The sequence below is a fragment of the Cryptomeria japonica genome, chromosome 4 (genome assembly GCF_030272615.1).
Source record: "Cryptomeria japonica chromosome 4, Sugi_1.0, whole genome shotgun sequence".
Taxonomy (NCBI): Eukaryota; Viridiplantae; Streptophyta; class Pinopsida; order Cupressales; family Cupressaceae; genus Cryptomeria; species Cryptomeria japonica.
The window spans coordinates 770,864,165-770,880,061 of NC_081408.1; the positions used below are offsets into that span (position 1 = coordinate 770,864,165).

At 35.1% G+C, this 15,897-nt stretch overlaps 1 protein-coding gene across 2 annotated transcripts; it reads left to right on the top strand.

Annotated features, from left to right (window-relative positions):
• Window positions 1–12,371: 12,371 nt before the first annotated feature.
• On the top strand, window positions 12,372–14,866 carry LOC131033470 (ethylene-responsive transcription factor WRI1). 2 transcript variants are annotated; one of them, XM_057964710.2, is made up of 8 exons: window positions 12,372–12,776; window positions 13,046–13,128; window positions 13,290–13,298; window positions 13,394–13,482; window positions 13,573–13,646; window positions 13,766–13,816; window positions 13,899–13,975; window positions 14,085–14,866. In XM_057964710.2, exons 1-8 carry the CDS (start codon window positions 12,637–12,639, stop codon window positions 14,669–14,671), a joined length of 1,110 nt encoding a protein of 369 aa, XP_057820693.2. In that variant the 5' UTR covers window positions 12,372–12,636; the 3' UTR covers window positions 14,672–14,866. The 2 variants fall into 2 exon arrangements, with proteins under 2 accessions (XP_057820693.2, XP_057820694.2); XM_057964711.2 differs by having other exon boundaries at window positions 12,731–12,819.
• The last annotated feature ends 1,031 nt before the right edge of the window (window positions 14,867–15,897 follow it).

Here is a 15,897-nt window from a genome sequence, read left to right on the forward strand (position 1 = left end):
AGGATGCGTTTGGCGGCTTTCCAATGAAGCTCATGTGGATCCTGCATGAAGCGGGAAACCATGCCAACTGCAAATGAAATATCAGGGCGTGTATGAGTCAAGTAGATGAGACTACCCACAAGCTGACGATACAAAGTGGCATCAACTGGTGGAGAAGAACAATGAGCCTCAAGCTTGACTCCTGAAAGAAAGGGAGTCGGGGCAAGCTTACAATCAGCCATATGAAAGTGTGCAAGTAGATCAAGAGCATACTTGGGCTGCGATAGTGTAATCCTGGAAGGTGATTGTGAAATCTCTATCCCGAGAAAGTAGTGCAAAAGACCCAAGTCAGTCATAGCAAATCTGTCATGCAAAGCAGATTTGACCTTGCTAATGATGGATGAAGTACTCCCTGTAATGATCAAGTCATCAACATAGAGCACAAGTATCAAGTGAGAGTCATCCTGTTGCAAAATGTAGACATTCGGATCAGAATGACACCTGGTGAACCCTACGGAGAGAAGAAAGGAATCCATCTTGGCGTACCAGGCCCTAGGGGCCTGCTTAAGGCCATAGAGAGATTTCCTTAGTCTGCAAACCAAGGAAGTATTCTGGATGAAACCCTGTGGCTGCTCCATATAAATCTCCTCATCAAGATCACTATGAAGAAAAGCACTCTTCACATCCATCTGATGTACAGCCCAACCATGAGTTGCAGCAATAGCAAGTGTCAAACAAATGGAGTTCATCTTGGCTACGGGTGCAAAGGTCTCAGTATAGTCAACACCTGCAACCTGCGAGAAACCTTTTGCAACAAGCTGAGCCTTATACTTATCCACACTACCATCCGCTACAAACTTGGTTCGATAGATCCACTTACATCGAACCATCTTTCTCCCCTTAGGGAGATGGACTAGATCCCATGTGTTGTTCCTCATCAAGGAACTATACTCTTCCTCCATAGCTTGGTCCCACTCAGGAACCCTTGATGCTTCCCTAAATGTCTGTGGATCGGAAGCGGTAGCAATGAATGCATGTGGAAGATCCTGATGTTGTGATCGAGTTCTCCGAGTATCCGAAGGATCCCCAAAAAGAGAACCCGTGGACTCAAGTGTTTGTCAAGCCCAACAAGGTCTAGGTGGAGGTGGAGAACGAGGCTCCTCAACTGCAAGTGGACCCTGCGGAGGTGCTACCCTGCGAGTTGGAGTTGTAGGAGTCTCATCATCTGAGTCACTAACATCACTATCCACAATGGAGGAAGGTGGAGGAGGTAAAGAGGCTAAGCTAGGAGAGCTTTCCTCAAAGTGAGCACTCCTCTCAATGAATACCTCACGTGTCTCTGGATCCATCAATCTGTATGCCTTAACACCCTCAGGATATCCAACAAAGATGTAAGGCTGACTCTAAGGTTCCAATGCCTTGCGTTTCTGCGGAGGTATGCGAGCCCATGCTGGACACCCAAAGACTCTGAAATGTCTCACAATCGATTTCCTACCAGCCCAAGCTTCAAAAGGAGTAATACCTTGCAAAGCTTTGTGAGGAATCCGATTCTGGATGTGTGTGGCACAACTGATAGCCTCTGCCCAAAAGGCAGGATCAAGAGAACGTGCATGTATCATACAGCTAGCCATTTCTTTGAGAGTTCTATTCTTGCGTTCTGCAACCCCGTTCTGCTATGGAGTGTATGCAATAGAATGCTGAAGATCAATCCCCTCAAATGTACAAAAATCCTCAAGTCTCTTGTTCACATATTCCTTGCCATTATCTGTGCAAAGAATCTTGACCACTTTCCCTAATTGCTTCTCCACACGAGTCTTGAAGTCCTGAAATCTATCAAATACTTCACTCTTATGAATGAGAAAGTAGACCCAAGTGAAGCGGGAGTAGTCATCAATGAAGGTGAGATCATAGCGGGCCTTACTAAATGAAGGTGTTGGAAATGGACCTGCTACATCGCTGTGAACAAGTTGAAGAACTTCCAAAGCTCTCCAAGTTTTCCCCTTATCAAACTTCTCTTCGTGATGCTTTCCCATGGAATAACCTGAACATACACCCTCTGAAAAACTGATTCGAGGTAGACCTGTGACCATGTCTTTAGTGCTTAGCTGCTGAAGATAGCGGTAGTTGAGGTGACCAAACTGCTCATGCCATAGCTTACTTTCTGAATTTGAATGAGTAAGCAAGGCCCTAGAAGGTGAACTTGGCACAAAGTGGGAAAATGAATAAAGCCTTGAGTTGTCATTGACTTGTCCCACTACTACCAAGGCATCATCATCAAGTTCCTTTACCACAACTGAATCTGGTGTAAACTCAACCTTTTTCCCATTCCCATAGTGAGTGATTTGGTAGATGGAGAGAAGGTTGGTAGACAAGTTAGGAACATAGAGAACATTCTCAAATGTTCCATCATCCATGTCAACTGAACCTTTCCCTTCAACCTCTACTTGTGTGTCATCACCTATGTAAATGTGAGGTACCTTAGATGGTTCCAATGAAGAAAACTACTCCTTTGTAGAACCCATGTGATATGAGGCACCCGAGTCAAGTATCCATTGCTGTGAAGAACCTGTTTTAGCCACAAATGCTTGCCCTTTTCCCTTAGATTGTGAGGAAGAGGAAGGAGATGAATCCTTCTTTGTGTAGGCGGATGGCAAGTTGATGTTGTTTTTCTTGAGAAGATTGGTTAACTCATCAACTTGTTTTGTGTGGCATCGATGCTCATCATGACCATACTTTTTGCAATATGCACAAGTTGGTTTATCCTTCTTAGGTGTTGTCCCCTTCTTGGAAGAGGATGTAAAATCGCCTTGTGATGGAGAGGATGATTGTCCTTTTTCCTGGTGTGGCTTAGACTTGGTTTGCTTCTTCTTCTTGTTGGAATCTTTGCCTTGACTTCCTTGATTTCCTTGATTTGCTACCAAAGCCTTGGACTTTGAAGACTTGAGAAACCCCATGTTCAACAACTTAGTTTGTTCCAATATCAACATTTCTGTGAAAGCATCAAATGAAGGTATAACATAAGAACTCCCCACTGTCAAACGATGAGTTTGGAAGCTAGACACAAATGCTGCATATTCTGGTGCAAGCTTATCCAACAAGTTGAATATCAATTGAGCATCCTTTTTGTCAATTCCACAATCCTTAAGCTTTGCTCTTAGCTCATTTGCTTTGGTGACATAATCTTGGATTGTATCAAAACTCTTGGGATCTAACTTGGTGAGCTCATTGTCAATCTGATAGCCTCTGATTTCATCAACTTGTCCATACAATTTCTGAAACATATCCCAAGCCTCCTTGAATTTTTTACACTTCTCAATGTGAAAAATGAGGTCATCTGATACATACTTGCGTAAGGTTCCAAGAGCCATGCAATTCTTTGTGAGCCATTCTAATTGAGCAATTGGATCAGCCTTAGGATCAGGTGGTGTTGTTATTGTTCCATCTATGTAGTGTGTGAGACCCTTTTCCATTAGTTTACTCCATACTTTAATTTTCCATGATGCATAATTATGTGGAGTTAAAGGTGGAAATTTGTTAGGACTCATTGCAACAAGAATGGAAAGAGCACAAAGAAAGGCACAATCACACAAGACACCCCCCCAAATTCACTCAATCAAAGAAACCCCCCCAAATGTGATGATTTTGGCACTTTATAAGTAGTGCGTATACAATGGGCCACTTGCAAAAAATGGCAAAGTGGACTTTTGATTTACAATTTTACAACTGCCTCAATAAGGCCAAAAGAGTCTCAAACTGATAATGCAAGATATCTAACTAAGATCCAAGCAATTTACAAGTACCTACTAGGCCAAATAAGACCAATATCTGAAAGTGCAATTTTTACTCAAAATATTTGAAATCTGATCATAGATTCTGAAAGTAGACGAAAAAATAAGCACTTTAAAAAAAAACAGCACCTGAAAAGGAGGTCGTATGACCTCAAACAAGGCCTTTGAAGTTGCAGAATTGAGGATTGGACAGGTATAGCTGAGAGAATCCGAAAATTCCAAAAAACCTGTGCACCAAAATCAGAAAATAACCACACCACTGCAAAGATCACGAAATTTTATCCCATTTCAAAAAAAATTGCATCAAAAAAGGAGCAAAAATGAGCAAGATATGGCCTTTCAAAGTTGGACTGCAAAACTGAAAAGCCCAATGGAGAGGGGTCAAAAAATTTCAAAAAGTGATGATGTGGCGCTGATGTCAGCAAGTCACTGTGTTAAATTTGACGATCGTATGACCGTCACAAAAACTTCGCCTCCCTGTTGACTGGGCGTTTGTACTGTACGGACTGCTGACTATGCAGTACGAATGATGACGTGGCACTGTACAGACGGACTGCGTGGCGCGTTGGCTGTGTTGCCGTACGGTCGACGTGGCACGATGACATGGCGTACGGAGGGCTATTTGAGAGCCATGTGGCGGGGTCGGTATGCTGACTGGGTGTCAGCGTGGCGGTCGCCGGAGGCGATGGCTGGTCTGGTGTCGTCGACAGTCGGAGGTGTCTGGGCGGTCGCCGAAGGTCTCTGGTCGGCGGCGGCGCTGGGTAGACGGGCGCGGCGGGCCGGAGCGTTTTGCGGCGGCGACGGTGGGACCTGCAGAGAGGGTACGAGCGGCGCCTGCAACACCTGCGCGACACGTAGGTACAATGTACAGGAGGGTCTGCGGACCCCCAAACAAAAAAAAAAAAAAAAAAAATTTATCGAAATTTTTTTTTTTGAAAAATAAATTTTTATTTTTTTTATAAAAAATTTCGAAATCCGTACGATAATAGTCAAAATGGGGGGAAAAAATTTCTCACCAAAATAGGTCGACTTTATAGTCGAAATTTATGGAAACGGCCTCTCGGATTCAACGGTGATGTCCAAATCGTTGTATGACGCCCCAAAAAAATGAAGATCCCCAAATCCGAAAGTAGAAGCCTTCCACGATGTCTCCAAAAACCGATCAATGAAGCCCCAATAGCTCTGATACCATGTAGGATTTTGCCAAGATCAAGGGCACAATGAAAAGCATAAAAGAGACAATAGAATGACAAGAACAAACTGTATTCTCATCAATATGCAAAATGATCAACTGGATTAACCAATACAATGAATAGAGGCCTGCTTAAATAGGCAAGGCAATATGGATGTATGAGCACACAAATATGACATGTGGCTCAATGAGAAACAAGGGTAGGTAAGAAATACTAAGGGTAGGTAGGAGAAATAATATAATATTCCACAAGAGGTGGATGACCCACCGAATGTGGAGTGTAACAGCAAAATAAGACCACAAAAGATGGAATTTCTCCTACAAGCTCTATCGCTAAGTGCACACTTCCCTAAGTGTCTCAAATCCAAACTACGAAGAGATGCATTATCCTAAGTTAACTTAAGTAAGTGTAATAATATCCAAAATGAATATTTATTTACACCAACAAAAACATATGTGAAATTTTAAAAGTATGCAATTTATGACATTACATTTTACCCCCACTTTAGTGAGCTTATGAACCGACGTGAATATGTATGCTAAAGTAAAAAAGAAAGATACTAAAATATAAAATCAACACAACATTGAATATTTATTTAATTAGACAGGACAATTTTAGGTGTCTACAAGACAAATTTACATAAGACAACATAGTTAGAAAATAAAAACCTACAAAAAGAATAGGTTAGAACATCATAAGAATATATATACATACATACATATATATACTATGCATTCCTCACAAAAATATAAAAGAAACATTTATATTAAAAAATTCTTAAACAATCGAAAGAATTTCGTGAGATGATTGATTTCTTCAAGGAGATAATGCATATAAATAAAAAAAGGAATAAATCAATATGAATGAGAAGACATGACTCGAACATCGACTTGTTATATCATTAGGGGTAAAGTAATTAATAATGTACAAATGAATCATATGAAGCACATATTCTACAAAGTTGCAATAAATGCTAGTGGCTCATAGACTACCAAGGTAGCATATATGAAGGACCATAGGCTAGCAAGTTGTATTACACTAAGTGGTTTATATGGTTGGAGGTAAAGTGCTTGGATGATGTTTTCTCTTCTACATGTAGACAACAATGATTGCTTTCACTCAAATGAGATGACTATGGCTGATAGCTTACCTAATTATTATATAAATTTAAAACATGTGTATATTGATAAACTTTGAAACTTGGTAGACATTAATCCTAATCCATATATGTATCTTATTTAAATAATTTGATTGAAAACATGTATCATAGAAAGCTATGTAATGTTGGTATCTTTATTTCGAGATGAGAATCTATATTTTATTGAATTGTGATTTGAAAAGGAATTAAAAGAAGTTGACATTTTTGTGTTATTATATTAAATAGATTAATCTTTAATCATATTTTTAATATGGGTGGCGTGTTTCAAGACTAGGTAGAGAATTGTCATTACCACTTTCTATATAAAAAGAAATCATTCTAAGCCTACCATCTCCTTCTCTCTCATGATCATTAATAATAATTTATCTTATAATATTGGTTTTATCTTTACATGCATGATAAAACCTATGTATTGCACATGCTTTCTTAATTTTATAATTTTTAGATAAGCATATATGCCAAGGATGAACACACATGATGATAAGTAGTGGACTCATTACTTTGTATGAAACTTGATATTATTTTACATTTAAATAATTACTAATTTGCATGCATGTTTATGAGTGGTCATTTACTTTGAAATATATGGTTCATGTTGGATTCACATTCACCTCAAAATGGAGGAAAAATGTGATGTTGATATTTTCACACCCATGAAAAAACCTATTTAATCTGATCTATTTTGATGTAATGACTTAACACAATTGCATGCTAACAAATGGTGTGCTCTTGTGCAAAGTTGAGCTTACCAATACTTGGTCTATCACCCTCTCCGTCTATACTCATTCATATACATTTGAACCTTTTTTAATCTAGATTTGTACATATCCCAATATTTTAGCCTTTTATTACCCCTACCCTTACACGTATTCTCATATATCTCTTCCCTAGCTAAATATATCAGCACTTTCATTTCCCTATTCAATCTTGGGCCATGTAGAATTGAATTGAAATCTAAAAAATTGAAATTGAAATTAGTGCCAACACTTACCTATTCTACTAGTTGTTATGAGTTAATTTATGCGTTATTTTGGTATTAGTTATTATGAACATTTTAATATTCAAAGGTATTCAATATGTGCATTTTGAGATCCCGAAAAAAAGCATTCAATAATTATTTGATTATCATTCTAGGAATATTTTGATTTGAAGCATTAAAAGGAATCTAATCCTAGATCATCATTCTAGGACATGTGCATGATTGAACACCGATGCCTTCAATCATTTATGTGACCATAAAACCTGTCTGATTAAGGGGACTAACCCAATATAACATTACCTGTTGTGATTTGGTAACTTCCTCAATAGAATTTTGAATGTCGTCAATGAATAGAAAATATGACAAGTCCAATTGTAGAAGTCTCTAGCTAGTACACATGATCATTTATGTGGTCTCATATCACTTTTGCACAACAAATTATTTGTATAATAAATAAAATCGATCTTATAAAACATAAATTTAATCTAAAAAAATCTAAACTATCCTTATTTTACTCAACAAAATATAGACAAAAAAAATCATTAATTCAAAGATAAATAATTTTACATGTAACATCAAATTTATTTTTTATTGTTATTCCAAAGATTAAATATCTAAATTCCTTATACTTAACCTTTTGATTTAAATTAAAGTATCTCATACTATTATAGGCTGATAAATAGAATGATAAGTTCAATAAGTTCAATGGTAGAAAAATTAGCATATTTTGGCCCATCCATAAACCTAACTCCTAACCAAAATAGGTGATAAAGATGCTTAGCTACGAATCACACAAATGTCTATACATTATAAGTAGAAGGATAATGAAAGCTACTTGTTTGCCCTAAAATTTAACGTAAAAAATGAAGTATATAGCTTCTTTTAATATTGATAAACCTTCATTTTGTGGTAGTATTAAAAATTTCTTTTAATATTGATAAACCTTCATTTTGTGGTAGTATTAAAAATTAAAAAGGAAATACTTGGGCCTTGGAAGCTTACGTGTCCAATCATATAAGCTTCGAATTCTTGCCAAATACAATCTAAATCACATACATCCAAAACAATTGATTTTAATTGGTCTTTTAATGTTTTGATTTTAATTGGTCTTTTAATACACCTTAACTTATATGTGAACTTCAAGTGGTTGGATTATTGGCGACTTTCTTTGTTTTAGATAAATAGACAAATAAAAAAATTAGATAGATAATTGAAATGAAAGGTATAATTAATATATATATATATATAAAAATATAAAAAATAAATAAATTAAATATATCAGTATTGAATTGTGGTTTTAATGTTGATGTTTTTGTTTAAATGTTATATAAATATTTTTTTTGTGTTTGTTTTTTATGTAAAACTATTCATCATAACTATAAAATCGAATCTAATGTGTGGGTGTGAACTTTTATCTTACAAGTCTAATCTGACATAATTATACAAACTAAAGCTTGGTCACATCAATTTTTGGTATCTAGATTCATATTAAAAACATATGATCTTTATAAAACAAAACACATATCTAAATTAAATAGCATGCAAACTTTCTATTCACTAAAGTTTTAGCCCATGAAAATATGCAACGAAAATGTGGTGGGCTATACATGTCAACTAGATTATATCCATGTTTTTATTTTTGGTCTTACTTTATCTTAAATTTTCTCATCCATTGATATTTCTAATTAATCTCGTCATTAATCAGATGTTAAGTCAAGCATGTGAATAAAACCCTTCACTCATTCATTTTCCACTAGAGCATATTATGATCAAGAGTACAATCATTATCAAATATCAAGCTATCATCCTTTAATTGCGTTATCATGGTTATGCTAAAATTTTGAGACCAACCCACATATATCAAATATTCAAGCAAATATCAAAGAAATAATGGAGCAACCAGAAGTCTTTGCCATGTTATTAATGCTCATCATTTTATTTTATGCATAGAAGATTAGGTTTTATTAAATGAGTGTGAGTTTGAGTGTGAGTCTTGCATTGTGTTGAAATCCATGTTATTTTGATTCACATCTTCATCCTTCAAAATTATTTATATCTTAAAGAATAATAATTAAATAGTAGTTTTATGGAGTGTTATATTAATAATGATAAATTATCATAAGTTCCTATAATATTGTGCATTCAAATCCATTTAAAAATAATATTAAAATATTCTTTAAATTAATATTATATTCAAATTTCTTTAAAATATGAATGAAATCTTTCAATTAATGCCCTATTTAAATACATTTAAAGATGAAAGTGAAATCCTTAAATTTTGACAAAGTAGATCAATAATTTTTTCTTAAAATTATTTTGATAATAAAGTCTTTAAATTATGACCTCTCCAAATTTAATCCATAAAAAATATATTCAACATAAATCTTATAAAAACTTATGCAAATAATATCATTCTAAAAATTATGGACAATTGTTGTTAAAATCTTATCCAATTGAATCCCATGATCAATGCCGTGAAAAAATGTAGACCTAAATCGACCCAAGTCCAAATCAAATATCATACAAACTTCCTATTTCCTAAAATTTTAGTCCACAATTCTTTCAATATTTTGAACTTTCAACCATTTCACATTAAGTATATCCCTTTTCAATTTTCCAACAAATGTAAGGACAATTAATGGTCTTTTTCATTTCCATGTTTTTAATAATCAGGACTAAATATTTTGGTTAACTCTTTGGACCATTATCTTATCTTTGTATTTTAATAGAGATGACTACAACACATACAATAAAATGGAACCTTGGGATCAAGCAGATGAATCTATCTTAAAGTCAATTTGTAACAAATAAGTAAATGTCAATACCTAATTATTTAAACTACTAAATCTAATTCAAACAAATAAATTGACAATCTAAGAGTGATGACCTAATGATTAGTATGATTAATGTTAATTCAATGAACAAACTACACTTGTAAATTGACGTATGATTTAGGATAGGTTGATTTGATATTCAGACTCCCCCATTTCTCTACCCTTGTCACTATCAAACCATGACCAACTCCCTCTTGCATGACAACATTTATGTATGTAATGATGAACTGCAAAAAAACAAAATAAGGAAATAGATTTGTTTTTTAAGAAAAATCACCTCATAATAAAATAAGCTTGTTAATAAAACACTCATCTAATTATGTCATCATTTCCTAAATATGCACTAGTAACAAATCAACTAAAGTTACTAATAATACCAAAAACAATAATGTTTATTTGATAATCTAATGCCTTAAACAACATTTAATATAATTTTAAAAACAATTAATTATATAATAGATTTAGTAAATTTAATATAATTATTAATCACAAATTATCGCATGTGCCTATAATTTGTGTTTAAATTCTTTTAAAAACAAAGATAAAATACTCAAATTGATATTGTGTCCTTGTTCATTTAAAAATAATATTAAAATTCTTAAAGTATTTCCCAAATTAAGATTCAATTTTTTTTTTTTTAAATCCAAATGAAAACTCCAAATTAATGTCCTATTTGAATCGCTTCAAAGATGAAAATAAAGTTCTTAAATTATGACAAAATGCCTATCAATACAATTTTGTTACAAATTACACTTGCAAGTTTATTTATTGTTTGGGATAGGTTTGTTTGATATTCAAACTCCCCCATTTCTCTATCCTTGGCAATATCAAAACATGTCCAGCTTCGTCTCATATGACATCATTTTGCATTTCATCTGACACCATTTTGTATGCAATGATAAAACAATTTACAAAAAACAAAATAAGAAAATGGATTTTGTTCTTGTAAACAAGATTGCATCATAATAAAATAAGCTTATTAATTAAAGCACTAATCTAATTATTTCATTGTGCCCTAAATATGAACTAGTGAGAAATCAACTAAAATTACTAATAATACCAATAACACTAGTATTTATTTGATATTCTAATACCTTAAATAACATTTAAAGAATAAAAATTAAATAATAGATTTATGAAATTTTATATTAGTAACCACAAATTATTACATATACCTATATTTTTGAAATACTCAAATTGGTGTTGTGTTCGCAATCATTTCAAAATAGTATTAAAATTCTTACTAAACTTAGATTCTATTAAAAAATTAGGAAATACAAATTAAATCTCCAAATTAATATCCTATTTAAATCTAAAGACCAATATAAAGTTTTTAAATTATGATAAATTCTGACAAATATAAATTTCTAACATAAATCTTTATAAAAATTTATGAAAATAATAGCATTCTAAATATCTAGACTTGCATATAAGATGCAAATCAAACTTGCGTAGACTACCAACAATTTTGTTTGATGAATAGTATCCTTTTTCATTAATAAAGATAGAGTACACTTTTCACAAAAAAGGTGGGGAATATGAGATCACCCCTCGGGGGTCAAATGGGTAGAACCCAGATAGCCAAAAACACATTAAACATGGGCCAAGCCCAAAAGCAGAAAACACAAAGAACAACTGCTAAGCGGCTAAAGTAGTGGCCGAGGGAAATGAATCTTTATCATATTTAGGACCCCATACATTAGTGGGGTCGGGGTTGTTCAGGAGGTACCACCCTTCTTCAACCTCTTCTTTCTCTCTGTCTTGAGTGCGAGAAGGCAAGATCCAGGCATGGGAGACCTTGCCATCCATTATCACTACCAACAAGATTGCGTTGGAGGTGATCGGATGCACCTATTCTGGCCACAGAACAGCACCGTCGTACAATCAATAATTTTCATATTATACAGACAGAATAATTGTAAAATAAGCACAAAATGACTGGAGAGCTCGACGAAATACCTACGACCCATGTACAACCTTTCTGAAACCAGAATAGCTACAGCCGAGGTATACTCCTTTGTACAGTTGCCTCCAGATCCTTCAGCCCGCACCTCTACTAGTGGACTCCCAACAATTTTTACATAACGTTCTGCTCAATCGTTTCGACTGGTGAAAAGGTGAGATTCGAACACTCGACTTCCCTACTTTCAAGTGGTAGTACACATTTTCAATTTCCTGGGAAATTAATGCCAGCCAGACACTTGGCCTGTATAATTCAAAGAAAAGAGGACAAAACATAAATAAAATGTATTTGAGATTGTTGGGTAATGCATGCTTTTGCTTTAAGAGTGTCATTCAGAGAGGCCCGCAACGCGGACCTGCGGGCCCGCCTGTGACCTCCTTCCAAGTTTAAAGTACGCTAACTTCCACGTACTCTACATCCATTAAATCTTAAATTGCAGTTAAGCAGTGTTTAGAGATGCATGCATGGGTGAACGTAGGTGGCAACCATGCAGGTTAAATGGACACGGCTAACGACGCCTGAGAAAAGACGTGAAATTCCACTTTAGCAGGGAACAGCCGGCGAGCCGGCGAAAAGAGATGTTGAAATGTTGTTTCTTTGCCTTTGTTTCCAACCGCCTCCATTCACTGATTCGCCTTATTAAGGACCACCATGGGACCGACTGTTGGACATTATTCAATGCTGTGCTGATCATACTGCTATTTTTTACGTGACTGTAGCCCGATTTTGCAGCAGTCCGCCATGAGGAAGCAAAAAGGTGGCGATAAATTAGCTGCTGGATCGACCCAGCAAAATGTCAAACGATCTCGAAAGACCTCCCCAAGGGAAAAGTCCACAGCCACCCATAGCAGTCGAAGCTCGATCTACAGAGGGGTCACTAAGTATATACTGAAAAAAATTTGTGTTCAAACATTGCATAGACATGTAATTTTAGCTGGATCGATTTCAATGATACTTTTTCCCTTTTGATTTTGAATGAAATTGTTTGTTGCCTTTGTGCTGAAATCAATGCACTAAGTAAACCAAGAAACAGAATTGTATAATGTGACATTTTTTGGGCAAAACAATAATAGAGGTGTGCCCAGAAATTTTGGGCAATGGATTTCACTCTAAAATTTTAGATCTGTGATGATTTCTCCTTTCTCTTCAGGCACAGATGGACTGGTCGATATGAGGCACATCTGTGGGACAAAACGTGCTGGAATGAGTCCAGGAACAAGAAAGGCCGGCAAGGTGAATGAACACCTACAATAGCTTGGATTGTTTGGCTGTGTCTTAAACTACATTGTGGTTTTCTACAGTAATCAGGCAATAGCTCTTTTGTTACTGACTTGAATCATGGTTTTGTGTTTTTTGTTCTCATCTTGGCTGTCAACCTGTTACCAATCACACAGTTTATCTGGGTATGCAGCCTCTCCATTAAAATCTTGATGGGTTATTTTTTGTTTATGTGGGTAGACTATAGGCTGAAATTGTTGAATAAATGGCTTCTTCACAGGAGCATATGAGGATGAAGAGACTGCAGCACATGCGTATGATCTGGCTGCTCTCAAGTACTGGGGTTCGGAAACAACATTAAACTTTCCTGTAAGAAGAAGATCCTTCTCTCTAACAGGATACTTGTTTTTTTTCTATTCTATTTTTCTCTAAGAAAACCCTCTTTCATGGTCTCCACAGTCGACCACATATACCAAAGAACTGGAGGAAATGCAAAACATCTCGAGAGAAGAGTATCTTGCTTCTCTCAGAAGGTAGGCACACTATGTCTCATAGATACCATATAACTATCATAATAATGATAAAATCTGCTAATCACTGATATGGGCTGGGACATCATTTTGCTCATAAATAACCCCAATTTCTTGTGCAGGAGGAGCAGTGGTTTTTCAAGAGGAGTCTCAAAATACCGTGGTGTTGCCAGGTAACCATTTTATATGGCAAGATCAATAAATTTTCTGTTGATGAAGCTTCCTTATAGTAATACATGCATTTATGTGAAGCAGACACCATCAGAATGGGCGTTGGGAGGCTAGAATTGGCAGGGTATTTGGTAACAAATACCTTTACCTAGGAACATACAGTAAGTGCAATGATCCCTCACAAATTCTATTTCTGGTTTTGCAAATTAGGTGCACAACTTTTTCTTTTTGCACCAAGTTTTAGTACTCGTGGGTAATGTGAAAGTATAGGTACAGAGGAGGAAGCAGCTGCTGCATATGACATGGCTGCAATAGAATACAGAGGACTAAACGCCGTTACAAACTTCGATCTGAGCCATTACATCACATATCTTCGTCCAGGCCAGAACTTCATTATACCCAACACATCATCACCTTCACCAACGGAGAATCAAAATGATAATGGCAACATCAATGATAGCCTGCAAGCAATTCCTGAAGCAATAAGTTCATCTCCATCTGCTTCTACAGCTGTGGAGCTCCTGTTTCAATCGAACAAGTTCAAAGAAATGCTGGAGAGGACTTCTGGAATAGGATTCCAACGGGATCAGCCAGAGACATCTGAAGGGAAGCAGGAATCCAGCTACTCAGATGAATTTGATTTTCTGTTTGAGGCCTCGGACATACTGAATGTCCAATCTGATCAAGAAATGGGCAGTTTTGGTGAGATGACAGGAAATAGTATGGACATATTTCATGGTATTCAAGCAGATATGCAAATTCAAATCCCAGTTAATTTACAGATGTGTAGCAGTGAGCTTGAATTGGATAATCAAGATGTGCAGGACTGCCCTACAATAATCAGCACTTACTTTTGATCACAGTATCATGTATTGAAATTCCATCTTAACTTGAGAAGAGTAAATAGAAGCGGATGATTTGTCTTTACGTTTCCGTCTAATTTAATAATCAAAGCTATGGAGAGTCTTGGTCTCCAAGCAGGGAAACGTTATAATGGAACAAGGAGGCCAGCTCGTTCTGAAAAGTAAAATGATTCCATCTTTTTATGTTTACATTGCTTTCAATGTTTAATCTCGTGGACATTAAAAATTCTACTTTTTATATGTACTCGAGACTGTTTCGTTGTTTTGTTTTGTTAATTAATCTTGACCCCTATTTTTATATAAAGATAAAGAGAACACTATTATAAGGAAAGTTTCATAGTCATATAAAGATAAATGTGGGAAAGTTCCATAGTCATTTAAAGATAAATGTATATTTTGTATATATTATTGAAGTGTACAACCTTTATTCTGGTTTCAAAACAGACCTTTCGTACAGTGTGTTAGCGACAAGTTAGTCAATCGCAGTCGTTAAATGAAAAATCGATAGTGTAAAATGCACGCGTGTTAGTCAATCTGTCGTTTTGGAACCAGAATAGACACGTCCCAATTCGAAAGGGTATTTGGTTGCAATATGTATTTTATATACATTTATAATAGCATAAGATTTGAAGCAGTAAAGTGTGCAATTCTAAAGGTGTACAATTCTAAAGGGCATTTGGTTTAATGGTAAAGTTCATGTTGCAGGCATCTATATGGTGTTAAGTTCAAATCTTCTACAATACAAAATTAAAAAAAACAATGCACAACTCTTCCTACCTTCAAATTGTACAATTTCTTCTATAGAAAATGGAAAAACAAAATTCAATGATTCAATATGATATAATTTCCCAACTTTAAGTGCATTTATATCCAACACTATCTAATCTTTTGGTGACATTGCATGTAGATAGAGTTGTAGACACCTAAAATTAATTAAATCAATATTTAATTAATTTAAGCTTGTCAACATAATTAATTGATTTAATTGTGTTATCCTTATTCTTTTCAATGTTAATTAAATCTAATTTAATTAATCTTGTCACTATTGTCCAATAATTAATTTATTTAATAAATTAATTATTTTCCTATTCTTCTAAAGTCCTTCCAATAATTATTTCCTCTAAACCCACTTAGTTAATTAATTTTAATTAATTAACCTAACTAAAGTGATTCCTACAAATCACTTTTTCCTAATTCCTACTTAGCCTAATTAAATCTTC